At 54.7% G+C, this 27696-nt stretch overlaps 1 protein-coding gene across 1 annotated transcript; it reads left to right on the forward strand.

The window, feature by feature from the left end:
• Nucleotides 1–27689, forward strand: LOC137341901 (NUAK family SNF1-like kinase 1). The gene is made up of 5 exons (XM_068005407.1): nucleotides 1–9; nucleotides 1100–1165; nucleotides 18221–18340; nucleotides 19294–19426; nucleotides 22044–27689. Exons 1-5 carry the CDS (start codon nucleotides 1–3, stop codon nucleotides 23144–23146), a joined length of 1431 nt encoding a protein of 476 aa, XP_067861508.1. The 3' UTR covers nucleotides 23147–27689.
• Nucleotides 27690–27696: the final 7 nt, after the last annotated feature.

Consider the following 27696-nt stretch of genomic DNA (forward strand, 5'->3'; position numbering starts at 1 on the left):
ATGCAGCAAGTTCGATGTTTTTAAAGAAGTGTTGAAAAGCTTCTCATTTCCCTATCTGGTGTAAATAGGGGACCGAAGGTTTAATGAAATCACTATCTGTTGCTGCCCATAATCTCATCTGCAAGATTGCTTTCAGGCTCTTTGGACTGAATGTAATTGTCCTAACTCAGTGTTATTAAGCAGGAGTACAGTGTACCAGCAGTTTCATTCCCTCAACTCTCACATCAATCTGCACCAGATAGGGTGACAGAGAGTCCAGGCAGCAGCTTCACCTGAATCCAGAAACTTTGCCTGAATTTAGCACAAGTTAGTGGTTATTTTGCTTCAGTGTTGTAGGATATTTAAATGTAGAGCTACTACTGAAATCAGTGCTTTTACAATACTGGAGGCCTACTGTCCAGTTCCATTTTCACACAACCAGCCTACATTAAGATCGAGGCATTTACATCAGGTTACAGAAATTAAAAAGAAACTCATTATGTCACTGGGTCCTCCATCTTCAGTTTTCTACCACAGATAAACAGAGTTGGCAACTCCCACTCAACTCATTCCACATAGAGCAGAACTGTAAGCCTGGCCCTTTCTGATCGATTAATAGTGTCCTGTGTGGCTGGGGTTGGGGAGGCTGGTAACTTTTCTCTCAGATGAACTCTACTTATTTCAAAAGGCCGTTGGACAAACCCCATTTAAATAGAGTACAACACAACACAAATTGTCAGGGCTTTTCATCGAATCATACAGCTCAGACGCAGGCCATTTGGCCCATCGTGCCTGTGCTGGCTCTTTGAAAGAGCTATCCAATTAGTCCCACTCCCCTGCTCTTTCCTCATAGCCCTGCGAATTTTTCTCCTTCAAGTATTTATCCAATTCCCTTATGAAAGTTAATATTGAATCTGCTTCCACCGCCCTTTCAGGCAGCGCATTCCAGATCATTACAACTCACTGCTTTATCCTTAATAAAATAAGCAATGAATGAATTGCAGCCCTATCTGTAAAGAAATACATAGATAGTACAAAACGTGTGTTTAACTATCGGGGCAGGAAGGCAAGGGGCAGCAGAACAGTAGAGGGGGACTGATGGCTGTCCTTTGTCTTTCAGAATGGAGTCGTTCACAGAGACCTGAAATTAGAAAACATCCTGCTTGATGAAAATTATAACATCAAGGTACCATTTACTCTACAAACAACAAAAAGATACAGTTTATTTTACTGGCACTATTGAACTGCTTTCAAAATGTCTACACCAGAATATAATCTCAGCCTGTTTGAATTGTTGAAAACAATGCATTGGATCATTGATTTCTGTAATTCCCTTCCACCTTCTCCAGAATCCTTTCTGTACTTATAGTATAGAATGAAGGAAATGTACAGGGTGCCCACTCTTACAACTGATGTAGTACTGAAGCGGACAGACCTAAGCCAGTTTGATTCCTGGTTGGTGTTGGATTAACTGATCTCAGCCAGGGCTGCACTCGGGTGTTAGAGTGGGGAGGTCACAGTGGGTTACATGTCTTGTGCCTGTTCCAGTGACTGCTGCTGACAGTGAACGTGTGGGCCATTGGGCTGGACACCCGCCACCATCAAAACAGCTGATGACATTCCGTCTCCAGGCTCATAGATGGACACTTAGGGCAAGGCCTGTGGAACTGCCTGCCAGAGAGATCACACCTTCAGGAGAGGAGGGCAGAAAGGGAGATGTGACATCAACACATAATCCATAAAATGTGCATCAGTTGTGATTTACTTTGTCATTTTATACTGCTCTTTTGGGGCCATTGTTATGCAAAGGTATTCATCAAGGCACTTCCATAAATATGGTACAGTGCCCCAGTGCGGTGCATCTCCACAGTGCCCCAGTGTGGTGCATCTCCGCCGTGCCCCAGTGCGGTGCATCTCCGCAGTGCCCCAGTGCGGTGCATCTCCGCAGTGCCCCAGTGCGGTGCATCTCCGCAGTGCCCCAGTGCGGTGCATCTCCGCAGTGCCCCAGTGCGGTGCATCTCCGCAGTGCCCCAGTGCGGTGCATCTCCGCAGTGCCCCAGTGCGGTGCATCTCTTCAGTGCCCCAGTGCGGTGCATCTCCGCAGTGCCCCAGTGTGGTGCATCTCCGCCGTGCCCCAGTGTGGTGCATCTCCACAGTGCCCCAGTGCGGTGCATCTCCGCCGTGCCCCAGTGCGGTGCATCTCCGCAGTGCCCCAGTGCGGTGCATCTCCGCCGTGCCCCAGTGCGGTGCATCTCCGCCGTGCCCCAGTGTGGTGCATCTCCGCAGTGCCCCAGTGTGGTTCATCTCCACAGTGCCCCAGTGTGGTGCATCTCCGCAGTGCCCCAGTGTGGTTCATCTCCACAGTGCCCCAGTGTGGTGCATCTCCGCAGTGCCCCAGTGCGGTGCATCTCCGCCGTGCCCCAGTGCGGTGCATCTCCGCAGTGCCCCAGTGCGGTGCATCTCCTCAGTGCCCCAGTGCGGTGCATCTCTGCAGTGCCCCAGTGCAGTGCATCTCTGCAGTGCCCCAGTGTGTTAAAATTGGATAGACATGTTGTGAAGGAAAGAATACCAGAGTTGTTTCCATGCCTTTATTCACAGAGTTCTCTTACACACACATCACACCCGAGCTAAACCCTCCTATAAAAAGGATCCAAGAGAGTCCCCAATCGATACCCACCACCTGAATACAATTAACCCCAATTAATACAAATCATACATTTAACAGTGTGGATCATCTCTACAGTAGCAGCACAGCATTAAAAAGAAAGACAGACTTGCATTTATATAGCGCCTTTCAGGACCACAGGATGTCCCAAAGCGCTTTACAGCCATTGAAGTACTTGTGAAACGTAGTCACATCAGTGTAGTAATGTAGGAAACAAGGCAGCCAATTTGTGCACAGCAAGATCCCACAAACAGCAATATAATCGTGACCAGATAATCTGTTTTTAATTATATTGGTTGAGGGATAAATATTGCCCAGGACACCAGGAGAACTCCCCTGTTCTTCGAATAGTGACCTGGGATCTTTTACGTCCATCTGAGAGGGCAGACGGGGCCTCGGTTTAATGTCTCATCTGAAAGACGGCACCTCCAACAGTGCAGCACTCCCTCAGCACTGCACTGGAATGTCAGCCTGGTCCTTGGTGCGTGTTGCATCAAAAACTCATTGGGAAGTGTTTAAATTAATTCCACTAAACTTTGCGTTGAAATGCTAAGAACATGAAGTAATGTGCGAATCATGTTGACGGGTTTAATGGCGGTTGGAGATAAGCATCAGGCTCTGGGGAGTGGAGGGAGAGGCAATATAAACACTCATTTCCTCAATGAGGGAATAAAATCCCGCTGCTTTAAACTTCACAGTCCCACTGCCTGGAGGACATTGTGAAGTTTATAAATTCCACAGACTATTTGATACTTTATTTACTTAATCCAGGCTAACTGAGCAGTGTCACCCTGTGCGCTGTAACTTTACACTGGGACATAACTTAAGATAAACGTTCAGGATTGGCCACAATGGTGCCAGGTTCCTCCAGCGACAGACAGTACCGAGACTCCAACTATTACCACAGGATCCCTCAGTCCTTAACTCCTGTAGGAGGGAGGAATTAAAATGTAAATCACACTCTCTACATTAAGATGGAGAATTGACCCTTAGACTTTGTGTACCTTTAGTTTGTAATAACAGACTCCTGGAGAGAGAGTTACGAGGAAAGGCAGATTGATTGAACTGGATATCTCTCAGACTCCCATTGCTGCTATTTGAAACTGGAAGAATCTTTCTTTCTTGAATGTGGGAATTCTGCGACTTGGAGTCTGTTGATGTGCAGTGTTGTTGAATGGTTGCTCAGTATCCATTCCCATCTATTTCACATCGTTCACCTGAGGAAGGAGGAAGCCTCCGAAAGCTTGTGAATTTAAAATAAAATTGCTGGACTATAACTTGGTGTTGTAAAATTGTTTACAATGATCTATTCCCTGATCTCGATGATCCAGTGTTCCACCGGTCAGAGTGTTGGATTTTGCTGGTGTGTGAGAAAGCACATATTTCAGTTGATTCACAGTAAAGGAAGTGTCTTGATATCTCTGGGATTGCAGTAATAATTCCAAACTTCAGCACAATTTACTTAAAAAGTGCAGTACAGATAGATGAGGTAATTCTGCACCTGCTCCTGTCCGTAACAAATAAACGCAGCTCACGATGATGGTTAGCATACAGCTATGATCGAACAGACCCCACTCCCACCGTCCAACAGACCCCACTCCCTCCGTCTAATGGTCCCCACTCCCTCCGTCTAACGGTCCCCACTCCCTCCGTCTAACGGTCCCCACTCCCTCCGTCTAACGGTCCCCACTCCCTCCGTCTAACAGTCCCCACTCCCTCCGTCTAACGGTCCCCACTCCCTCCGTCTAACGGTCCCCACTCCCTCCGTCTAACGGTCCCCACTCCCTCCGTCTAACGGTCCCCACTCCCTCCGTCTAACAGACCCCACTCCCTCCGTCTAACAGTCCCCACTCCCTCCGTCCAACGGTCCCAACTCCCTCCGTCTAACGGTCCCCACTCCCTCCGTCCAACGGTCCCAACTCCCTCCGTCTAACGGTCCCCACTCCCTCCGTCTAACAGTCCCCACTCCCTCCGTCTAACGGTCCCCACTCCCTCCGTCTAACGGTCCCCACTCCCTCCGTCTAACGGTCCCCACTCCCTCCGTCTAACGGTCCCCACTCCCTCCGTCTATCGGTCCCCACTCCCTCCGTCCAACGGTCCCAACTCCCTCCGTCTAACGGTCCCCACTCCCTCCGTCTAACGGTCCCCACTCCCTCCGTCTAACGGTCCCCACTCCCTCCGTCTATCGGTCCCCACTCCCTCCGTCTAACAGACCCCACTCCCTCCGTCTAACGGTCCCCACTCCCTCCGTCTAACGGTCCCCACTCCCTCCGTCTAACGGTCCCCACTCCCTCCGTCTATCGGTCCCCACTCCCTCCGTCTAACAGACCCCACTCCCTCCGTCTAACGGTCCCCACTCCCTCCGTCTAACAGACCCCACTCCCTCCGTCTAACAGTCCCCACTCCCTCCGTCTAACGGTCCCCACTCCCTCCGTCTAACGGTCCCCACTCCCTCCGTCTAACGGTCCCCACTCCCTCCGTCTATCGGTCCCCACTCCCTCCGTCTAACAGACCCCACTCCCTCCGTCTAACGGTCCCCACTCCCTCCGTCTAACAGACCCCACTCCCTCCGTCTAACAGTCCCCACTCCCTCCGTCTAACGGTCCCCACTCCCTCCGTCTAACAGTCCCCACTCCCTCCGTCTAACGGTCCCCACTCCGTCCGTCTAACAGACCCCACTCCCTCCGTCTAACGGTCCCCACTCCCTCCGTCTAACGGTCCCCACTCCCTCCGTCTAACGGTCCCCACTCCCTCCGTCTAACAGACCCCACTCCCTCCGTCTAACGGTCCCCACTCCCTCCGTCTAACGGTCCCCACTCCCTCCGTCTAACGGTCCCCACTCCCTCCGTCTATCGGTCCCCACTCCCTCCGTCTAACGGTCCCCACTCCCTCCGTCTAACGGTCCCCACTCCCTCCGTCTAACGGTCCCCACTCCCTCCGTGTAACGGTCCCCACTCCCTCCGTCTATCGGTCCCCACTCCCTCCGTCTAACAGTCCCCACTCCCTCCGTCTAACAGACCCCACTCCCTCCGTCTAACGGTCCCCACTCCCTCCGTCTAACGGTCCCCACTCCCTCCGTCTATCGGTCCCCACTCCCTCCGTCTAACGGTCCCCACTCCCTCCGTCTAACGGTCCCCACTCCCTCCGTCTATCGGTCCCCACTCCCTCCGTCTAACGGTCCCCACTCCCTCCGTCTAACGGTCCCCACTCCCTCCGTCTAACAGACCCCACTCCCTCCGTCTATCGGTCCCCACTCCCTCCGTCTAACGGTCCCCACTCCCTCCGTCTAACGGTCCCCACTCCCTCCGTCTAACGGTCCCCACTCCCTCCGTCTAACGGTCCCCACTCCCTCCGTCTAACGGTCCCCACTCCCTCCGTCTAACGGCCCCCACTCCCTCCGTCTAACAGACCCCACTCCCTCCGTCTATCGGTCCCCACTCCCTCCGTCTAACAGACCCCACTCCCTCCGTCTAACAGTCCCCACTCCCTCCGTCTAATGGTCCCCACTCCCTCCGTCTAACAGACCCCACTCCCTCCGTCTAACGGTCCCCACTCCGTCCGTCTAACAGTCCCCACTCCCTCCGTCTAACAGACCCCACTCCCTCCGTCTAACAGACCCCACTCCCTCCGTCTAACGGTCCCCACTCCCTCCGTCTAACAGTCCCCACTCCCTCCGTCTAACAGACCCCACTCCGTCCGTCTAACAGTCCCCACTCCCTCCGTCTATCGGTCCCCACTCCCTCCGTCTATCGGTCCCCACTCCCTCCGTCTAACGGTCCCCACTCCCTCCGTCTAACAGACCCCACTCCCTCCGTCTAACGGTCCCCACTCCCTCCGTCTAACAGACCCCACTCCCTCCGTCTAACGGTCCCCACTCCCTCCGTCTAACGGTCCCCACTCCCTCCGTCTAACGGTCCCCACTCCCTCCGTCTAACAGTCCCCACTCCCTCCGTCTAACAGACCCCACTCCGTCCGTCTAACAGTCCCCACTCCCTCCGTCTATCGGTCCCCACTCCCTCCGTCTATCGGTCCCCACTCCCTCCGTCTAACGGTCCCCACTCCCTCCGTCTAACAGACCCCACTCCCTCCGTCTATCGGTCCCCACTCCCTCCGTCTAACGGTCCCCACTCCCTCCGTCTAACAGACCCCACTCCCTCCGTCTAACGGTCCCCACTCCCTCCGTCTAACGGTCCCCACTCCGTCCGTCTAACAGTCCCCACTCCCTCCGTCTATCGGTCCCCACTCCCTCCGTCTAACGGTCCCCACTCCCTCCGTCTAACAGACCCCACTCCCTCCGTCTAACGGTCCCCACTCCCTCCGTCTAACGGTCCCCACTCCCTCCGTCTATCGGTCCCCACTCCCTCCGTCTAACAGTCCCCACTCCCTCCGTCTAACGGTCCCCACTCCCTCCGTCTAACGGTCCCCACTCCCTCCGTCTAACAGACCCCACTCCCTCCGTCTAACAGTCCCCACTCCCTCCGTCTAACGGTCCCCACTCCCTCCGTCTAACGGTCCCCACTCCCTCCGTCTATCGGTCCCCACTCCCTCCGTCTAACGGTCCCCACTCCCTCCGTCTATCGGTCCCCACTCCCTCCGTCTAATGGTCCCCACTCCCTCCGTCTAACGGTCCCCACTCCCTCCGTCTAACGGTCCCCACTCCCTCCGTCTAACGGTCCCCACTCCCTCCGTCTATCGGTCCCCACTCCCTCCGTCTAACAGTCCCCACTCCCTCCGTCTAACGGTCCCCACTCCCTCCGTCTAACGGTCCCCACTCCCTCCGTCTAACGGTCCCCACTCCCTCCGTCTAACGGTCCCCACTCCCTCCGTCTAACGGTCCCCACTCCCTCCGTCTATCGGTCCCCACTCCCTCCGTCTAACAGTCCCCACTCCCTCCGTCTAACGGTCCCCACTCCCTCCGTCTAACGGTCCCCACTCCCTCCGTCTAACGGTCCCCACTCCCTCCGTCTAACGGTCCCCACTCCCTCCGTCTATCGGTCCCCACTCCCTCCGTCTAACAGTCCCCACTCCCTCCGTCTAACGGTCCCCACTCCCTCCGTCTAACAGACCCCACTCCCTCCGTCTAACAGTCCCCACTCCCTCCGTCTAACGGTCCCCACTCCCTCCGTCTAACGGTCCCCACTCCCTCCATCTAACAGACCCCACTCCCTCCGTCTATCGGTCCCCACTCCCTCCGTCTAACGGTCCCCACTCCCTCCGTCTAACGGTCCCCACTCCCTCCGTCTATCGGTCCCCACTCCCTCCGTCTAACGGTCCCCACTCCCTCCGTCTAACGGTCCCCACTCCCTCCGTCTAACGGTCCCCACCCCCTCCGTCTATCGGTCCCCACTCCCTCCGTCTAACGGTCCCCACTCCCTCCGTCTAACGGTCCCCACTCCCTCCGTCTAACAGACCCCACTCCCTCCGTCTAACGGTCCCCACTCCCTCCGTCTAACGGTCCCCACTCCCTCCGTCTAACGGTCCCCACTCCCTTCGTCTAACGGTCCCCACTCCCTCCGTCTATCGGTCCCCACTCCCTCCGTCTGACGGTCCCCACTCCCTCCGTCTAACGGTCCCCACTCCCTCCGTCTAACGGTCCCCACTCCCTCCGTCTAACGGTCCCCACTCCCTCCGTCTAACGGTCCCCACTCCCTCCGTCTAACGGTCCCCACTCCCTCCGTCTAACGGTCCCCACTCCCTCCGTCTAACAGACCCCACTCCCTCCGTCTAACGGTCCCAACTCCCTCCGTCTAACGGTCCCCACTCCCTCCGTCTAACGGTCCCCACTCCCTCCGTCTATCGGTCCCCACTCCCTCCGTCTAACGGTCCCCACTCCCTCCGTCTATCGGTCCCAACTCCCTCCGTCTAACGGTCCCCACTCCCTCCGTCTATCGGTCCCAACTCCCTCCGTCTAACGGTCCCCACTCCCTCCGTCTATCGGTCCCCACTCCCTCCGTCTAACGGTCCCCACTCCCTCCGTCTATCGGTCCCAACTCCCTCCGTCTATCGGTCCCCACTCCCTCCGTCTAACAGTCCCAACTCCCTCCGTCTAACGGTCCCCACTCCCTCCGTCTAACGGTCCCCACTCCCTCCGTCTAACAGACCCCACTCCCTCCGTCTAACGGTCCCCACTCCCTCCGTTTAACAGACCCCACTCCCTCCGTCTAACGGTCCCCACTCCCTCCGTCTAACGGTCCCCACTCCCTCCGTCTAACGGTCCCCACTCCCTCCGTCTAATGGTCCCCACTCCCTCCGTCTAACAGACCCCACTCCCTCCGTCTAACGGTCCCCACTCCCTCCGTCTAACAGACCCCACTCCCTCCGTCTAACGGTCCCCACTCCCTCCGTCTAACGGTCCCCACTCCCTCCGTCTAACAGACCCCACTCCCTCCGTCTAACGGTCCCCACTCCCTCCGTCTAACAGACCCCACTCCCTCCGTCTAACAGACCCCACTCCCTCCGTCTAACGGTCCCCACTCCCTCCGTCTAACAGACCCCACTCCCTCCGTCTAACGGTCCCCACTCCCTCCGTCTAACGGTCCCCACTCCCTCCGTCTAACGGTCCCCACTCCCTCCGTCTAACGGTCCCCACTCCCTCCGTCTAACGGTCCCCACTCCCTCCGTCTAACAGACCCCACTCCCTCCGTCTATCGGTCCCCACTCCCTCCGTCTAACAGACCCCACTCCCTCCGTCTAACAGACCCCACTCCCTCCGTCTAACAGTCCCCACTCCCTCCGTCTAACGGTCCCCACTCCCTCCGTCTAACGGTCCCCACTCCCTCCGTCTAACGGTCCCCACTCCGTCCGTCTATCGGTCCCCACTCCCTCCGTCTATCGGTCCCCACTCCCTCCGTCTAACGGTCCCCACTCCCTCCGTCTAACAGACCCCACTCCCTCCGTCTAACAGACCCCACTCCCTCCGTCTATCGGTCCCCACTCCCTCCGTCTAACAGACCCCACTCCCTCCGTCTAACAGACCCCACTCCCTCCGTCTATCGGTCCCCACTCCCTCCGTCTAACGGTCCCCACTCCGTCCGTCTAACGGTCCCCACTCCCTCCGTCGAACGGTCCCCACTCCCTCCGTCTAACGGTCCCCACTCCCTCCGTCTAACGGTCCCCACTCCCTCCGTCTAACGGTCCCCACTCCCTCCGTCTAACAGACCCCACTCCCTCCGTCTAACGGTCCCCACTCCCTCCGTCTAACGGTCCCCACTCCCTCCGTCTAACGGTCCCCACTCCCTCCGTCTAACGGTCCCCACTCCGTCCGTCTATCGGTCCCCACTCCCTCCGTCTATCGGTCCCCACTCCCTCCGTCTATCGGTCCCCAACTCCCTCCGTCTATCGGTCCCCACTCCCTCCGTCTATCGGTCCCCACTCCCTCCGTCTATCGGTCCCCAACTCCCTCCGTCTATCGGTCCCCACTCCCTCCGTCTAACAGACCCCACTCCCTCCGTCTAACAGACCCCACTCCCTCCGTCTAACGGTCCCCACTCCCTCCGTCTAACAGTCCCCACTCCGTCCGTCTATCGGTCCCCACTCCCTCCGTCTAACAGTCCCCACTCCCTCCGTCTAACGGTCCCCACTCCCTCCGTCTAACGGTCCCCACTCCCTCCGTCTAACGGTCCCCACTCCCTCCGTCTAACGGTCCCCACTCCCTCCGTCTAACGGTCCCCACTCCCTCCGTCTATCGGTCCCCACTCCCTCCGTCTAACGGTCCCCACTCCGTCCGTCTAACGGTCCCCACTCCCTCCGTCTAACAGACCCCACTCCCTCCGTCTAACGGTCCCCACTCCGTCCGTCTATCGGTCCCCACTCCCTCCGTCTAACGGTCCCCACTCCCTCCGTCTAACGGTCCCCACTCCCTCCGTCTAACAGACCCCACTCCGTCCGTCTAACAGACCCCACTCCGTCCGTCTAACGGTCCCCACTCCCTCCGTCTAACAGACCCCACTCCCTCCGTCTAACAGTCCCCACTCCGTCCGTCTAACAGACCCCACTCCCTCCGTCTAACAGTCCCCACTCCGTCCGTCTAACAGACCCCACTCCCTCCGTCTAACGGTCCCCACTCCGTCCGTCTAACAGACCCCACTCCCTCCGTCTAACAGTCCCCACTCCGTCCGTCTAACGGTCCCCACTCCGTCCGTCTATCGGTCCCCACTCCCTCCGTCTAACGGTCCCCACTCCGTCCGTCTATCGGTCCCCACTCCCTCCGTCTAACGGTCCCCACTCCGTCCGTCTATCGGTCCCCACTCCCTCCGTCTAACGGTCCCCACTCCCTCCGTCTAACGGTCCCCACTCCCTCCGTCTAACGGTCCCCACTCCCTCCGTCTAACGGTCCCCACCCCCTCCGTCTAACGGTCCCCACTCCCTCCGTCTAACGGTCCCCACTCCCTCCGTCTATCGGTCCCCACTCCCTCCGTCTAACAGACCCCACTCCCTCCGTCTAACGGTCCCCACTCCCTCCGTCTAACGGTCCCCACTCCCTCCGTCTAACGGTCCCCACCCCCTCCGTCTAACGGTCCCCACTCCCTCCGTCTATCGGTCCCCACTCCCTCCGTCTAACGGTCCCCACTCCCTCCGTCTAACAGACCCCACTCCCTCCGTCTAACGGTCCCCACTCCCTCCGTCTAACGGTCCCCACCCCCTCCGTCTATCGGTCCCCACTCCCTCCGTCTAACAGACCCCACTCCCTCCGTCTAACGGTCCCCACTCCCTCCGTCTAACGGTCCCCACTCCCTCCGTCTAACGGTCCCCACCCCCTCCGTCTATCGGTCCCCACTCCCTCCGTCTAACAGACCCCACTCCCTCCGTCTAACGGTCCCCACTCCCTCCGTCTAACGGTCCCCACCCCCTCCGTCTAACGGTCCCCACTCCCTCCGTCTAACGGTCCCCACTCCCTCCGTCTAACGGTCCCCACTCCCTCCGTCTAACGGTCCCCACTCCCTCCGTCTAACGGTCCCCACTCCCTCCGTCTAACAGACCCCACTCCCTCCGTCTAACGGTCCCCACTCCCTCCGTCTAACAGACCCCACTCCCTCCGTCTAACGGTCCCCACTCCGTCCGTCTAACGGTCCCCACTCCCTCCGTCTAACAGTCCCCACTCCCTCCGTCTATCGGTCCCCACTCCCTCCGTCTAACAGACCCCACTCCCTCCGTCTATCGGTCCCCACTCCCTCCGTCTAACAGTCCCCACTCCCTCCGTCTAACAGACCCCACTCCCTCCGTCTATCGGTCCCCACTCCCTCCGTCTAACGGTCCCCACTCCCTCCGTCTAACGGTCCCCACTCCCTCCGTCTAACGGTCCCCACTCCCTCCGTCTAACGGTCCCCACTCCCTCCGTCTAACAGTCCCCACTCCCTCCGTCTAACGGTCCCCACTCCCTCCGTCTAACGGTCCCCACTCCCTCCGTCTAACAGTCCCCACTCCCTCCGTCTAACGGTCCCCACTCCCTCCGTCTAACGGTCCCCACTCCCTCCGTCTAACGGTCCCCACTCCCTCCGTCTAACGGTCCCCACTCCCTCCGTCTAACGGTCCCCACTCCCTCCGTCTAACAGTCCCCACTCCCTCCGTCTAACGGTCCCCACTCCCTCCGTCTAACGGTCCCCACTCCCTCCGTCTAACAGACCCCACTCCCTCCGTCTATCGGTCCCCACTCCCTCCGTCTAACGGTCCCCACTCCCTCCGTCTAACGGTCCCCACTCCCTCCGTCTATCGGTCCCCACTCCCTCCGTCTAACAGACCCCACTCCCTCCGTCTATCGGTCCCCACTCCCTCCGTCTATCGGTCCCCACTCCCTCCGTCTAACGGTCCCCACTCCCTCCGTCTAACGGTCCCCACTCCCTCCGTCTAATGGTCCCCACTCCCTCCGTCTAACGGTCCCCACTCCCTCCGTCTAACAGACCCCACTCCCTCCGTCTAACAGACCCCACTCCCTCCGTCTAACGGTCCCCACTCCCTCCGTCTAACGGTCCCCACTCCCTCCGTCTATCGGTCCCCACTCCCTCCGTCTAATGGTCCCCACTCCCTCCGTCTAATGGTCCCCACTCCCTCCGTCTAACGGTCCCCACTCCCTCCGTCTAATGGTCCCCACTCCCTCCGTCTAACGGTCCCCACTCCCTCCGTCTAACGGTCCCCACTCCCTCCGTCTAACGGTCCCCACTCCCTCCGTCTAACGGTCCCCACTCCCTCCGTCTAACGGTCCCCACTCCCTCCGTCTAACGGTCCCCACTCCCTCCGTCTAACGGTCCCCACTCCCTCCGTCTAACGGTCCCCACTCCCTCCGTCTATCGGTCCCCACTCCCTCCGTCTAACGGTCCCCACTCCCTCCGTCTAACGGTCCCAACTCCCTCCGTCTAACGGTCCCCACTCCCTCCGTCTATCGGTCCCCACTCCCTCCGTCTAACAGTCCCAACTCCCTCCGTCTAACGGTCCCCACTCCCTCCGTCTAACGGTCCCCACTCCCTCCGTCTAACGGTCCCCACTCCCTCCGTCTAACAGACCCCACTCCCTCCGTCTAACGGTCCCCACTCCCTCCGTCTAACGGTCCCCACTCCCTCCGTCTAACGGTCCCCACTCCCTCCGTCTAACGGTCCCCACTCCCTCCGTCTAACGGTCCCCACTCCCTCCGTCTAACGGTCCCCACTCCCTCCGTCTAACGGTCCCCACTCCCTCCGTCTAACGGTCCCCACTCCCTCCGTCTAACGGTCCCCACTCCCTCCGTCTATCGGTCCCCACTCCCTCCGTCTAACGGTCCCCACTCCCTCCGTCTAACAGACCCCACTCCCTCCGTCTAATGGTCCCCACTCCCTCCGTCTATCGGTCCCCACTCCCTCCGTCTAACGGTCCCCACTCCCTCCGTCTAACAGACCCCACTCCCTCCGTCTAACAGTCCCCACTCCGTCCGTCTAACAGACCCCACTCCCTCCGTCTAACGGTCCCCACTCCCTCCGTCTAACGGTCCCCACCCCCTCCGTCTAACGGTCCCCACTCCCTCCGTCTAACGGTCCCCACTCCCTCCGTCTATCGGTCCCCACTCCCTCCGTCTAACGGTCCCCACTCCCTCCGTCTAACAGACCCCACTCCCTCCGTCTAACAGTCCCCACTCCGTCCGTCTAACAGACCCCACTCCCTCCGTCTATCGGTCCCCACTCCCTCCGTCTAACGGTCCCCACTCCCTCCGTCTAACGGTCCCCACTCCCTCCGTCTAACGGTCCCCACTCCCTCCGTCTAACGGTCCCCACTCCCTCCGTCTAACGGTCCCCACCCCCTCCGTCTAACGGTCCCCACTCCCTCCGTCTAACGGTCCCCACTCCCTCCGTCTATCGGTCCCCACTCCCTCCGTCTAACGGTCCCCACTCCCTCCGTCTAACAGACCCCACTCCCGCCGTCTAACGGTCCCCACTCCCTCCGTCTAACGGTCCCCACTCCCTCCGTCTAACGGTCCCCACTCCCGCCGTCTAACGGTCCCCACTCCCTCCGTCTAACGGTCCCCACTCCCTCCGTCTAACGGTCCCCACTCCCTCCGTCTAACAGTCCCCACTCCGTCCGTCTATCGGTCCCCACTCCGTCCGTCTAACGGTCCCCACTCCCTCCGTCTAACGGTCCCCACTCCGTCCGTCTAACGGTCCCCACTCCCTCCGTCTAACAGACCCCACTCCCTCCGTCTAACGGTCCCCACTCCGTCCGTCTAACGGTCCCCACTCCCTCCGTCTAACGGTCCCCACTCCCTCCGTCTAACGGTCCCCACTCCCTCCGTCTAACAGACCCCACTCCCTCCGTCTAACGGTCCCCACTCCCTCCGTCTAACAGACCCCACTCCCTCCGTCTAACAGTCCCCACTCCGTCCGTCTATCGGTCCCCACTCCGTCCGTCTAACGGTCCCCACTCCCTCCGTCTAACGGTCCCCACTCCGTCCGTCTAACGGTCCCCACTCCCTCCGTCTAACAGACCCCACTCCCTCCGTCTAACGGTCCCCACTCCCTCCGTCTAACGGTCCCCACTCCCTCCGTCTAACGGTCCCCACTCCCTCCGTCTATCGGTCCCCACTCCCTCCGTCTAACAGACCCCACTCCCTCCGTCTAACGGTCCCCACTCCCTCCGTCTAACGGTCCCCACTCCCTCCGTCTAACGGTCCCCACTCCCTCCGTCTAACAGACCCCACTCCCTCCGTCTAACGGTCCCCACTCCCTCCGTCTAACAGACCCCACTCCCTCCGTCTAACGGTCCCCACTCCCTCCGTCTAACAGACCCCACTCCCTCCGTCTAACGGTCCCCACTCCCTCCGTCTAACAGACCCCACTCCCTCCGTCTAACGGTCCCCACTCCCTCCGTCTAACAGACCCCACTCCGTCCGTCTATCGGTCCCCACTCCCTCCGTCTAACAGACCCCACTCCCTCCGTCTAACGGTCCCCACTCCCTCCATCTAACGGTCCCCACTCCTCCGTCTAACGGTCCCCACTCCCTCCGTCTAACAGACCCCACTCCCTCCGTCTAACGGTCCCCACTCCCTCCGTCTAACGGTCCCCACTCCCTCCGTCTAACGGTCCCCACTCCCTCCGTCTAACAGTCCCCACTCCGTCCGTCTAACGGTCCCCACTCCCTCCGTCTAACGGTCCCCACTCCCTCCGTCTAACAGTCCCCACTCCGTCCGTCTAACGGTCCCCACTCCCTCCGTCTATCGGTCCCCACTCCCTCCGTCTAACGGTCCCCACTCCCTCCGTCTAACGGTCCCCACTCCCTCCGTCTAACAGACCCCACTCCGTCCGTCTAACGGTCCCCACTCCCTCCGTCTAACAGTCCCCACTCCCTCCGTCTAACGGTCCCCACTCCCTCCGTCTAACAGTCCCCACTCCCTCCGTCTAACGGTCCCCACTCCCTCCGTCTAACGGTCCCCACTCCCTCCGTCTATCGGTCCCCACTCCCTCCGTCTAACGGTCCCCACTCCCTCCGTCTAACGGTCCCCACTCCCTCCGTCTATCGGTCCCCACTCCCTCCGTCTAACAGTCCCCACTCCCTCCGTCTAACGGTCCCCACTCCCTCCGTCTATCGGTCCCCACTCCCTCCGTCTAACGGTCCCCACTCCGTCCGTCTAACGGTCCCCACTCCCTCCGTCTAACGGTCCCCACTCCCTCCGTCTAACGGTCCCCACTCCCTCCGTCTAACGGTCCCCACTCCCTCCGTCTATCGGTCCCCACTCCCTCCGTCTAACGGTCCCCACTCCCTCCGTCTAACGGTCCCCACTCCCTCCGTCTAACGGTCCCCACTCCCTCCGTCTAACGGTCCCCACTCCCTCCGTCTAACGGTCCCCACTCCCTCCGTCTAACGGTCCCCACTCCGTCCGTCTAACGGTCCCCACTCCCTCCGTCTAACGGTCCCCACTCCCTCCGTCTAACGGTCCCCACTCCCTCCGTCTAACGGTCCCCACTCCCTCCGTCTAACAGACCCCACTCCCTCCGTCTAACGGTCCCCACTCCCTCCGTCTAACGGTCCCCACTCCCTCCGTCTAACCGTCCCCACTCCCTCCGTCTAACGGTCCCCACTCCCTCCGTCTAACGGTCCCCACTCCCTCCGTCTAACGGTCCCCACTCCCTCCGTCTAACGGTCCCCACTCCCTCCGTCTAACGGTCCCCACTCCCTCCGTCTAACGGTCCCCACTCCCTCCGTCTAACAGTCCCCACTCCCTCCGTCTAACGGTCCCCACTCCCTCCGTCTAACAGACCCCACTCCCTCCGTCTAACGGTCCCCACTCCCTCCGTCTAACGGTCCCCACTCCCTCCGTCTAACGGTCCCCACTCCCTCCGTCTAACGGTCCCCACTCCCTCCGTCTAACGGTCCCCACTCCCTCCGTCTAACGGTCCCCACTCCCTCCGTCTATCGGTCCCCACTCCCTCCGTCTAACGGTCCCCACTCCCTCCGTCTATCGGTCCCCACTCCCTCCGTCTAATGGTCCCCACTCCCTCCGTCTAATGGTCCCCACTCCCTCCGTCTAATGGTCCCCACTCCCTCCGTCTAACGGTCCCCACTCCCTCCGTCTAATGGTCCCCACTCCCTCCGTCTAATGGTCCCCACTCCCTCCGTCTAATGGTCCCCACTCCCTCCGTCTAACGGTCCCCACTCCCTCCGTCTAACAGACCCCACTCCCTCCGTCTAACGGTCCCCACTCCCTCCGTCTAATGGTCCCCACTCCCTCCGTCTAACGGTCCCCACTCCCTCCGTCTAACGGTCCCCACTCCCTCCGTCTAACGGTCCCCACTCCCTCCGTCTAACGGTCCCCACTCCCTCCGTCTAACGGTCCCCACTCCCTCCGTCTATCGGTCCCCACTCCCTCCGTCTAATGGTCCCCACTCCCTCCGTCTAACAGACCCCACTCCCTCCGTCTAACGGTCCCCACTCCCTCCGTCTAACGGTCCCCACTCCCTCCGTCTAACAGACCCCACCCTCTCCGTCTAACAGACCCCACCCCCTCCGTCTAACAGACCCCACTCCCTCCGTCTAACGGTCCCCACTCCCTCCGTCTATTGGTCCCCACCCCCTCCGTCTATTGGTCCCCACCCCCTCCGTCTTTTGGTCCCCACCCCCTCCGTCTATCGGTCCCCACGCCCTCCGTCTAATGGTCCCCCCCCCCCCCCCCCCGTCTATCAGTCCCCACCCCCTCAGTCTATCGGTCCCCACCCCCTCAGTCTATCGGTCCCCACCCCCTCAGTCTATCGGTCCCCACCCCCTCCGTCTATCGGTCCCCTCCCCCTCTTTCTAACTGACCCCACTCCCTTTGTCTAGCGGCCCCCACTGTCCATGTCTAACATCCCCCTTTTTAATAACACTATACCTGTCAGGGATGTTGCTACTGAGAGGGTCTGCTGCACATCACTGTGTTCGAACTACGCACTAGTGGCAAGGACCCTTGGCTGGCACCAATGCCTGTCACCTTACCACCCCCAGGGCCTGTCTCGATACCACTCCCAGGGCCCGTCACAATACCACCCCCAGGGCCCGTCTCGATACCACTCCCAGGGCCCGTCACAATACCACCCCCAGGGCCCGTCTCAATACCACCCCCAGGGCCCGTCTCGATACCACCCCCAGGGCCTGTCTCGATACCACCCCCAGGGCCTGTCTTGATACCACCCCCAGGGCCTGTCGCGATACCACCCCCAGGGCCTGTCGCGATACCACCCCCAGGGCCTGTCTCAATACCACCCCCAGGGCCTGTCTCGATACCACCCCCAGGGCCTGTCGCGATACCACCCCCAGGGCCTGTCTCGATACCACCCCCAGGGCCTGTCGCGATACCACCCCCAGGGCCTGTCTCGATACCACCCCCAGGGCCTGTCGCGATACCACCCCCAGGGCCTGTCTCGATACCACCCCCAGGGCCTGTCGCGATACCACCCCCAGGGCCTGTCTCGATACCACCCCCAGGGCCTGTCTCAATACCACCCCCAGGGCCTGTCGCGATACCACCAGGTGCAGACCATGGTCCACACTCGTCACAGGAGAGCTTTTCCCATGGTGTAATCACAGCATAGGTTTAACATATTGTTTATATTTCTTTAAATGATTTCTTCGGGTTTTTTTCACAGATTGCAGACTTTGGTCTCTCCAATTTGTACCAGAAGGACAAATTTTTGCAAACATTCTGTGGGAGCCCACTCTACGCTTCTCCAGAAATCGTCAACGGCCGTCCGTATCATGGTCCCGAGGTTAGTGTCCGAGGCTGGAGAATAAACCGTTGCTTTATCTGCCGGTGCTAGACTGTCCTGACTGGAAAGTATATTTACCGATGGAGCATTTGACATTTTTAATTCAAAGGCAGTCACATTTGTTTTTAATTATCGGTCAGTCGATAATTTTGTAAATTAAATGTTAATAATTGCCAGTGGGCTGACTAGTCCGTGAAACAGACTGGTGGGCTAATGGGTTGGGTAATGGTTTACTGTCACTCACAGGATAGGTTGAAACAATTTGAGAAAGGAATGGAGCGTGCAGAGTGTATAGAAGTAGCAGAGTGCAGCCAGTGAAGAGCCAGGACTACTGCCCCTACCCAGGGTGAATGGGAAGGAATCCTGGGACTTCCAACAGGGAAAAGATTGTTAGGAGCTTTCACAATAACAGCGATGTGACAGAATTATCCTGGAGATTTGATGTCAGAGAGCTATTGCAGCTCCTTTAGTGTGTGTGGGGGTTGGGGGATTTGTGAAAGAATCTTTGATTGTGGTCAGTGTTAATGTGTGAATACATGTACATAAGCCATGTTCCCAAAGTTCTAGACTGCACAAGTCACGTGACTCGGAGGTGGGTTTGGGCAGGTGTTGGGGGCCAGTAGATCCACATTGTCGGGCTGTCTGACCAGGCTGACTCTGATCAGGTATCTCTGGTGTCTGTATTAACTGGACACACAGAACAACGTTAGCTCAATCTCAAAGCACCATTACCACCCAGTTTACCGTACAGCACTGGCAACGTGCCAGGGCCTCCACTAATCATCCTGTGCTAAGATTAAATATACTCAATTACGGATCGCAAATACTCAATACTGCAAGATTGTATATGTAGAAATGTCTGTGAGTTGATGTATCTGTGGGAGCTCTCACAATCTGGTACACGTTGCTGCACGGTGTATGTGATTGAGTTTTCCTTTCCATTACTGTCACAGGTAGACAGCTGGGCCCTCGGTGTGCTTCTCTATACTCTGGTTTATGGGGCTATGCCGTTTGATGGCTGCGACCACAAAAACCTCGTCAGACAGATCAACAGTGGGGATTACCATGAACCCACACCACCCTCAGGTATGGGAGAGTCGGTGATGGCAATACATCTAATATCAGTTATGGGCAAATGTTTAGAATCCATAATTCGAGATAAAATTAGTGAACATTTAGAAATGATCGGGTTAATCAATGACAACCAACTTGGATTTGTTAAAGGCAAGTCGTGACTGATAAATTTAATGGAGTATTTTTGAGGAGGTGACAGGCTGATAAAGGGAATGCAGTGGATCGATTTTCAGAAGGTGACTCACAACACTTGGTGGAAAAATTCTGGCGTATAGTCTCAGGGGAAGTGGATAGAGTGTTGGAGACAGAAAGTCCAGGTAAACGGATGTTGTCAGTCAGGGAAAACAAGGAATGGGAGTCTCCATTTAATGGATGAACAGAGACCCAGGGTTCAAATACAGAATTCTATGAAAGTGTGAGTGCAGGTAGATAGAGCCGTAAAAGAGAGAAATCGAATTGTGGGTTTTATAAATAGGGGTATGGAGTAATATAAAGAATGGTCACTGTGCTCTCCTGGGCTAGTTTTGATCGCCAAACGAAGTTGGAGAGGAATTTTCCAGATTTGTTTCTCCCTAAATTGACATTTGGTTTTTTTATCTGATTTTTTGCTTCTCCCTGAAGGTCACATGACTGCTGGTGGGTGGGAAATGTTGTCAGCCTGATCCTGGGCCCTCGTGGATGAATGGGCCAGACTCAATGGACCAGCTGGTCTTCCCATCTATCGCTGTTTGTATATTCGTACAAGAGTAAAGAAGCAATGATGAATTTGTACAAAACATTGGTTAGATCACAGCACTGTGATGTACAAAAGCCATTAGAACCATCGAGATTACCCAGTGTAGATTCACCAGAATGAGGCCAGGGATGGGAGACAGAAACTCTGAGGAGAGACTTGAGATACTGGGACTATTTCCACTGGAACAGAGGAAGCTGAAAGGAGATCCAGTAGAGGTTTTTAAAGTTATAAAGTGAATTGGGAAAGACTATTTCCTCTGTTTGGGGAGTCAGTAATGAGGGATCATCAATTTAAAATTATCACCAAGACAGTGAGGAGAGATTAAGAGAGATTTATTTCTCAGAGGGTTGTCAGATCAGCCATGATCTGATTGAATGGCAGAGCAGGCTCGGGGAGACGTATGGCCTACTCCTGCTCTTATTTCTCATGTTCTTATGTTGGAGCATGGAATGCTTTGCCACAGGGAGTGTTTGAGGCAGAGACCATTGTATGTTTTAAGTGAAAATTGGATAAATATTTGAAATAGAGGAAGGTACAGGGCTATGGGGAGAGAGCGGGGCAGTGGGATTAGTTTGGGATTGATACAGGGCTATGGGGAGAGAGTGGGGCAGTGGGATTAGTTTGGGATTGATACAGGGCTATGGGGAGAAAGTGGGATAGTGGGATTAGTTTGGGATTGATACAGGGCTATGGGGAGAAAGTGGGACAGTGGGATTAGTTTGGGATTGATACAGGGCTATGGGGAGAAAGTGGGACAGTGGGATTAGTTTTCGATTGCTCTAATAAAAAGCTGGCACAGACATGATGGGATGAATGGCCACCTCCTGTGCTGGAAACGTGTGGCTCTAAGAGAAGGAGCTGTTGTGAGCACTGAGTGCCAGTGTTCTTTGGTGTCACTTTTTTCTGAGCGTGGAGCTCATTTCTCAGTATTTCAGGGGCAACTACGAGTCGGCAGGTTCTTCCTGTTATTATATTCAGCCTCTAGGCCAATTACGTGGAATGTGTTGCATCTTCAAGTAGCAGTGCTGGGCTTATGTAGGATATTGTCATATATCCCTGTTGCCCTTATGTGGAGGTATGATAGAATATTGCTATATATCCTTTACTCTGATACAAGTTTGATGAGTAGGAAACACTGAACCGTTTGGTTAGTACTCTTTATTAAATCAAGTCAATGAGATTATGAAACATAACCCCTTACGTGCAGTGTATATGAGATATAGATACTGATTATACTCACATACTGAGGAGATCACAAGCGTCTTGTATTTAAGCCAGGCCCAGCAAGACTAGAAGAGCCCCCAAGGAGCTCCAATGTCTGTATATATTTTATGGTTAATTACCTTCTCCTAACGCGATGCATTATGTCAACGTGTTCTAACTATGTCTGGTTAATCTCCCTTCAGCTACTCTGTGCAATCACATCTGTCTTCTCACTAATGAGAAACCATGACCTTCCTCTTCTCTCTTTCCAGTACACCCGTAACACAAGCCTATTCGTACCAAATTACCACCCGACAGTCACATGACTGATTTACAATAACTCCATTTCTTATCTCTTCTCATGGTTGGTTAATGAGGTAACGTCTCCATGGCTCCAGGCCTCACCCTGTATAGCCACTGCAGAATGAGTACTGATATGTGGATATATATATTCAAAGCTCACTATGGGTATTTTACCTGCTACACCTATACTTACAGACAGGATAGGAGTTTTTGACACATTAATATGGTAAAGTGACCTTGGTCATTTGTACTGATGGATTTCAAAACACAAGGGTGGGAGGTACACAGTGACTGATTAACAGGAAACCAAGAATCAGCCCTGTAATCAGTGTCACTGCAGAGTGACGATGATTCTTTATGTGACGGCCTGGCCCTTTTCATCCCCAGATGCCCGTGGTCTGATCAGGTGGATGTTGATGGTGAATCCGGAGCGTCGAGCAGCCGTCGAGGACATTGCTAGTCACTGGTGGGTGAACTGGGGCTATAAAGTGAGTGTGTGTGACTGCGACACAGCTCAAGGTTCAGACTCTCCTCTCCTCACTCACTTTATCGACTGGCAGTATCGTTCGCGCTGTTTACAGTCAGAGGGTGAGTCGAAGGTAAAATGCCCGGTGAAGCAGCACAAGTGTGAGGTGACACTGGAGGGCCAGAAATCGGTGAAGAAATCCAAGAAAGGGAATGACATCGCTCACAGCCTGCAGGGAGGAACTTCTCTTAACACTCCAGCCAAGTGTCTTTTGAAAAGGCCCAAAGGAATTTTAAAGAAGAGGAGTAACAGTGACTATCGTTCCCACAGGACTGGGGCTGTGGGAGGAGTGTCAGAGCCTGAACAGGGCAGGGCTGGTCCCTCCGCTGGAGCCAGTGGGGGGATTGAAGCAGGCCCTCTGCCCACGAGAGCCACCCAACACTCTATCTTGATACCAAAAAAGGGAATCCTGAAAAAAACACAGCAGAGAGAGTCAGGCTACTACTCCTCTCCAGAACACAGCGAATCCTCTGAGCTCCTGGACCAGGACTGTGCTGCTGTTACCAACTCTAACCCCTTCACCAAACATCTGGCAGGATTAAAGGGCCCCGCCACAGTTGCACATCGAAGGAAAGGAATTCTGAAGCTTGCCGGCAGGTTTTCAGCTAGTGCCGTTAAAAGTCCACCAGCCGGCTCATCACCGGGGATTACGGAATCAGTGGAGCAGATAGTGGCCTCTGAGGAGGCTCAGAGCTGCAGTCGCACATCCACTGCAGCAAGTGAGGACCACCTCCTCACCAATGAGTCCTTCGACCTGCTTGATTTGCCAGAGAATAGGCCGATTCGTGGCTGTGTATCCGCAGAAAACCTGCTGCATCTCGAGGGCTTTGAGGAGCTGAGGATTCACCACAGGAAATCTTTCCACAGACAACTGGGAGACAGCAGCTTCTCCCTGCTCACAGACATGGACGATGTCACTCAGGTCTATAAAAACGCTCTGGAGATATGCAGCAAGTTGGACTGAGAAGATGTGTGCGATAGCTGAGTGCTTGGGTTACCCATTAGACCCACTACATAGACTGGTTTCACAGTCTTGGTGTTTCTGTTTGAGGCAGTGGATAGTCCTGTCAGTTCTACACACTGATGCTGCTTGGAATGGACTGGGTGCGAGGAAGGAGTGAGTGAGTGAGTGAGTGAGTGAGGAGGGAAGGGTTGGCAGATCAGAGCCAATGAATGGATCTGAAAACAAAGTGGATTTGTCGATGTAAGCAATGCGTGGCGATTACAAGGAAGTGTCGTGAAGGTATTGAGACTATGTGTGGCACAAAGTGGGAACTTAACAAGGTCTGGACAAGAGGTGAACTGACAGGGTTGTGCACTTGAAACCATTTCTTACTCCTGGCATGGTGGAACCTTGTTTTTACACAACTGTTATAACAATTCTTTTCTCCTGTTTTGTGAGAAGCTCCAGTATCAGAATCAAAGGTGCTGAAACCTCAATAAACTGATTAAAGAATGGTTTAGCCAGGCCCTGAATCCATTTGCTGTAAAGAGATTTGAAAAGGGTGTCACTCCTGATAGAAGGGGGAGGGTGAACAGCCAGAGGTCGTGGTCCACATCGGTATCAACAACATCAGTAAAAAAAGGGATGAGCTCCTGCAAGCAGAATACAGGGAGTTAGGAAATAAATTAAAAATCAGGACCTCGAAGGTAGTAATCTCAGGATTACTCCCAGTGCCACGTGCTAGTGAGAGCAGAAATAGGAGAATAGACCAGATGAATGCGTGGCTTGAGAGACGGTGTAGGAGGGAGGGGTTTAAATTCCTGAGGCATTGGGACCGATTCTGGGAAAGGCGGGACATGTACAAGCTGGACGGGTTGCACCCAAGCAGAACCAGGACCAATATCCTCGCGGGGGCATTTGCTGGTTCTGTTGGGGAGGGTTTAAACTAGTATAGCAGGGGGATGGGAACCAAAGGGCAGGTACAGATAGGACAAATTCAGACCAGGAAACGGGAAGCAGAAAAGCAGTTAGTGACGTAGTTAGCGACTCAGAAAGGCAAAAGGAGCAAAGGTTAAATAGTGTTCAGCACAGGAATTTGATGGGGTTAAAGGGCATATACTTCAATGCAAGGAGTATTACAAACAAAGCAGATGAGCTAAGGGCACAGATAGACACATAGCAGCATGATATCATTGGTATAACGGAAACCTGGCTTAAAGAGGGGGATAATTGGCAGCTCAATATCCCTGGATATAGAGTTTTCAGGCAGGATAGAGTGGGTGATAAAAAAGGAGGGCGGGTAGCATTATTGGTTAAAGAATCAATTACAGTTGTGAGAAGGGATGATATGCTAAATGGATCATCAATCGAGGCCATATGGGTTGAGTAAGAAATAAAAAAGGGGCAGTCACACTACTAGGAGTGTACTATAGACCCCCGAATAGCGAAAGGGAGATAGAAGAACAAATATGTAGGCAAATTTCTGAGTGCAAAAATAAGAGGGCAATAATAGTAGGGGACTTCAACTACCCTAACATCAACTGGGATTCAAACAGTGTGAGGGGCACAGAGGGCGCAAAATTCTTGATCGGTGTCCAGGAGAACTTTTTTAGCCAGTACGTGACAAGCCCAACAAGAGGGGATGCAATTCTAGATTTAGTCCTGGGAAATGAAGATGGGCAAGTGGGTGAAGTGACAGTGGGTGACTATATTGGGGATAGTGACCACAATTCAGTTAGTTTTAGCATTATTATGGAAAAGGACAGAGTTAATTCAGGAGTAAATGTTTTAAATTGGGAGAAGGCAAATTTTACAGAACTAAGAGGTGATTTAGCAGAAGTGGACTGGACACAACTACTTGAGGAGAAATCAGGGGGGGGCACTAAAAAGTGAAATTCTATGGGCACAATGCAGACACGTCCCCTCAAAGAAAAAGGGTGGCACTGCCAATTTTAGAGCCCCCTGGTTGTCTAGATGTATACGGGGCAAGATAAAACAGAAAAAGGAAGCTTATGACTCACAGAAAACTAAATACTGCAGAAAGCCTAGAGGAGTATAGAAAGTACAGGGATGACGTAAAAAAGGAAATAAGGAAAGCAAAGAGAGGGCACGAAAAAATATGAGCCAGTAAGATTAAAGAAAACCCAAAGATGTTTTATCAGTACATTAAGAACAAGAGGATAGCTAAGGAAAAGGTGGGACCTATCAGGGATGATAAGGGTAATTTGTGTGTAGAAGCAGAGGATGTGGGTAGGGTTTTAAATGAATATTTTGTCTTCGTATTCACAAAGGAAAGGGATGATCCGGACGTAGTAGTTAAAGAGGAGAGGTGTGAAATATTGGATAAGGTAAACATAACGAGAGAGGGACTGGAATCCTTGAAAGTTGATAAGTCACCAGGGCCGGATGGATTGTTTCCTGGGCTATTGAAGGAAGCCAGGGAGGAAATAGCGGATGCTCTGAGGATCATTTTCCAATCCTCACTAGATACAGGGGAGGTACCGGAGGACTGGACGACTGCAAACGTAGTACCATTGTTTAAAAAGGGTACGAGCGAAAGGCCGAACAATTATAGGCCGGTCAGTCTTACCTCGGTGGTGGGCAAACTATTAGAATCAATACTGAGAGATAGGATAAAATGTCACTTGGAAAGACATGGTTTAATCAGGGATAGTCAGCATGGATTTGTTCAGGGAAGGTCATGCCTTACAAATCTGATTAAATTCTTCGAGGAAGTGACAAGAGGATTGATGAGGGTAGTGCAGTGGATGTTGTCTACATTGATTTTAGTAAGGCATTTGACAAGGTCCCACATAGCAGATTGGTCAGAAAGGTAAAAGCCCATGGGATACAGGGAAATGTGGTGATTTGGATCCAAAATTGGCTCAGTAACAGGAAACAAAGGGTAAAAGTCGATGGATGTCTTTGCGAATGGAAATCCGTTTCCAGTGGTGTGCCACAGGGCTCAGTGTTGGGTCCCTTGCTATTTGTGGTATATATTCATGATTTGGTCTTGAATGTAGGGGGCATGATTGGCAAATTTGCAGATGACACAAAAATTGGCCGTGTAGCTGATAGTGAAGAAGATAGCTGTAGACTCCAAGAAGATATCAATGGGTTGGTGGAGTGGGCGGAAAAGTGGCAAATGGAGTTCAACCCAGAGAAGTGTGAGGTAATGCACTTCGGGAGGGCAAACAGTAAAAGGGAATACGCAGTAAACGGGAATATATTGAGAGGGGTAGAGGAAGTGAGAGACCTTGGAGTGCATGTGCACAGGTCCCTGAAGGTGGCAGTACAGGTAGATAAGGTTGTGAAGAAGGCATACAGAATGCTCTCCGTTATTAGCCGAGATATAGAATACAAAAGCAGGAATGTAATGATGGAACTGTATAAAACGCTGGTAAGGCCACAGCTGGAGTATTGTGCACAGTTCTGGTAACCACATTACAGGAAGGACGTAATTGCCCTGGAGAGAGTGCAGAGAAGATTTACAAGAATGTTGCCAGGGCTTGAAAATTGCAACCACGAGGAGAGATTGGATAGGCTGGGGTTGTTTTCCTTGGAGCAGAGGAGGCTGAGGGGAGACTTGATTGAGGTGTACAAAATTATGAGGGGCCCAGATAGAGTAGACAGGAAGTATCTGTTTCCCCCAGCGGAGAGTTCTAGACCTAGAGGACATAGATTTAAGCTGATTGGCGGAAGGATTGGAGGGGACATGAGGAAAAACCTTTTTACCCAGAGGGTGGTGGGTGTATGGAATTCACTGCCTGAATTGGTGGTAGAGGCAGGGACCCTCAACTCTTTTAAAAAGTACCTGGACCTGCATCTAAAGTGCTGTAAGCTGCAGGGCTACGGACCGGGTGCTGGAAGGTGGGATTAGAATGGGCACCTGGTTGTTCCTCGAGCCGGCACGGACACGATGGGCCGAATGGCCCCCTTCTGTGCTGTATCTTTTCTATGGTTCTATGGGTAAAGATGTGTCTGTAAGTTAACGGGAGGGGGAGAAAGGCACTTCATGTGTATGTTCATTAAGTGAAACCAATGACTGTGTCAAACTGGAAACAGCATGTGTCGAATCTCACGGATATTTTGTTATTCCTATGAAACTTGACTGGACAGCATTTTTATAGTATATATTTTATTTAAGTTTTAAATGTTGACTGTGATGTTATCTGTTTCAATGTGCCTTTTATTTATTGGTCTTACAGCCATTTGAGAGATGTAATATATTGTGTGAAATGATAAACTTGTGCCAATGTTTTTATCCGAAATCAAAGCTTTTCAGTGGCTGGTCTCTGTGATTTGGCTGTTTCTGTACAGGGTGGCACTGAGCAAACACCCCGAGTCTCTACTGTTATCATCAACTAACACCAGAACTATAACTGTCCATTTCAACACATTGAACCAGTTATGAATGAAAGGCAGTGTCTGTTTCATTTGCAAAAGAAATGTCGAATAATGTGAATTCATCGTGTGAACAATCCCTGCCTGTGTCTCACTGAATCGGAATTAATACCAATGAATTCACTGTAATTCCTCTCAGAAAATAAATGCATGGACTGAATCTGGAA

Source organism: Heptranchias perlo, chromosome 24 (assembly GCF_035084215.1).
Source record: "Heptranchias perlo isolate sHepPer1 chromosome 24, sHepPer1.hap1, whole genome shotgun sequence".
NCBI classification, from domain to species: domain Eukaryota; kingdom Metazoa; phylum Chordata; class Chondrichthyes; order Hexanchiformes; family Hexanchidae; genus Heptranchias; species Heptranchias perlo.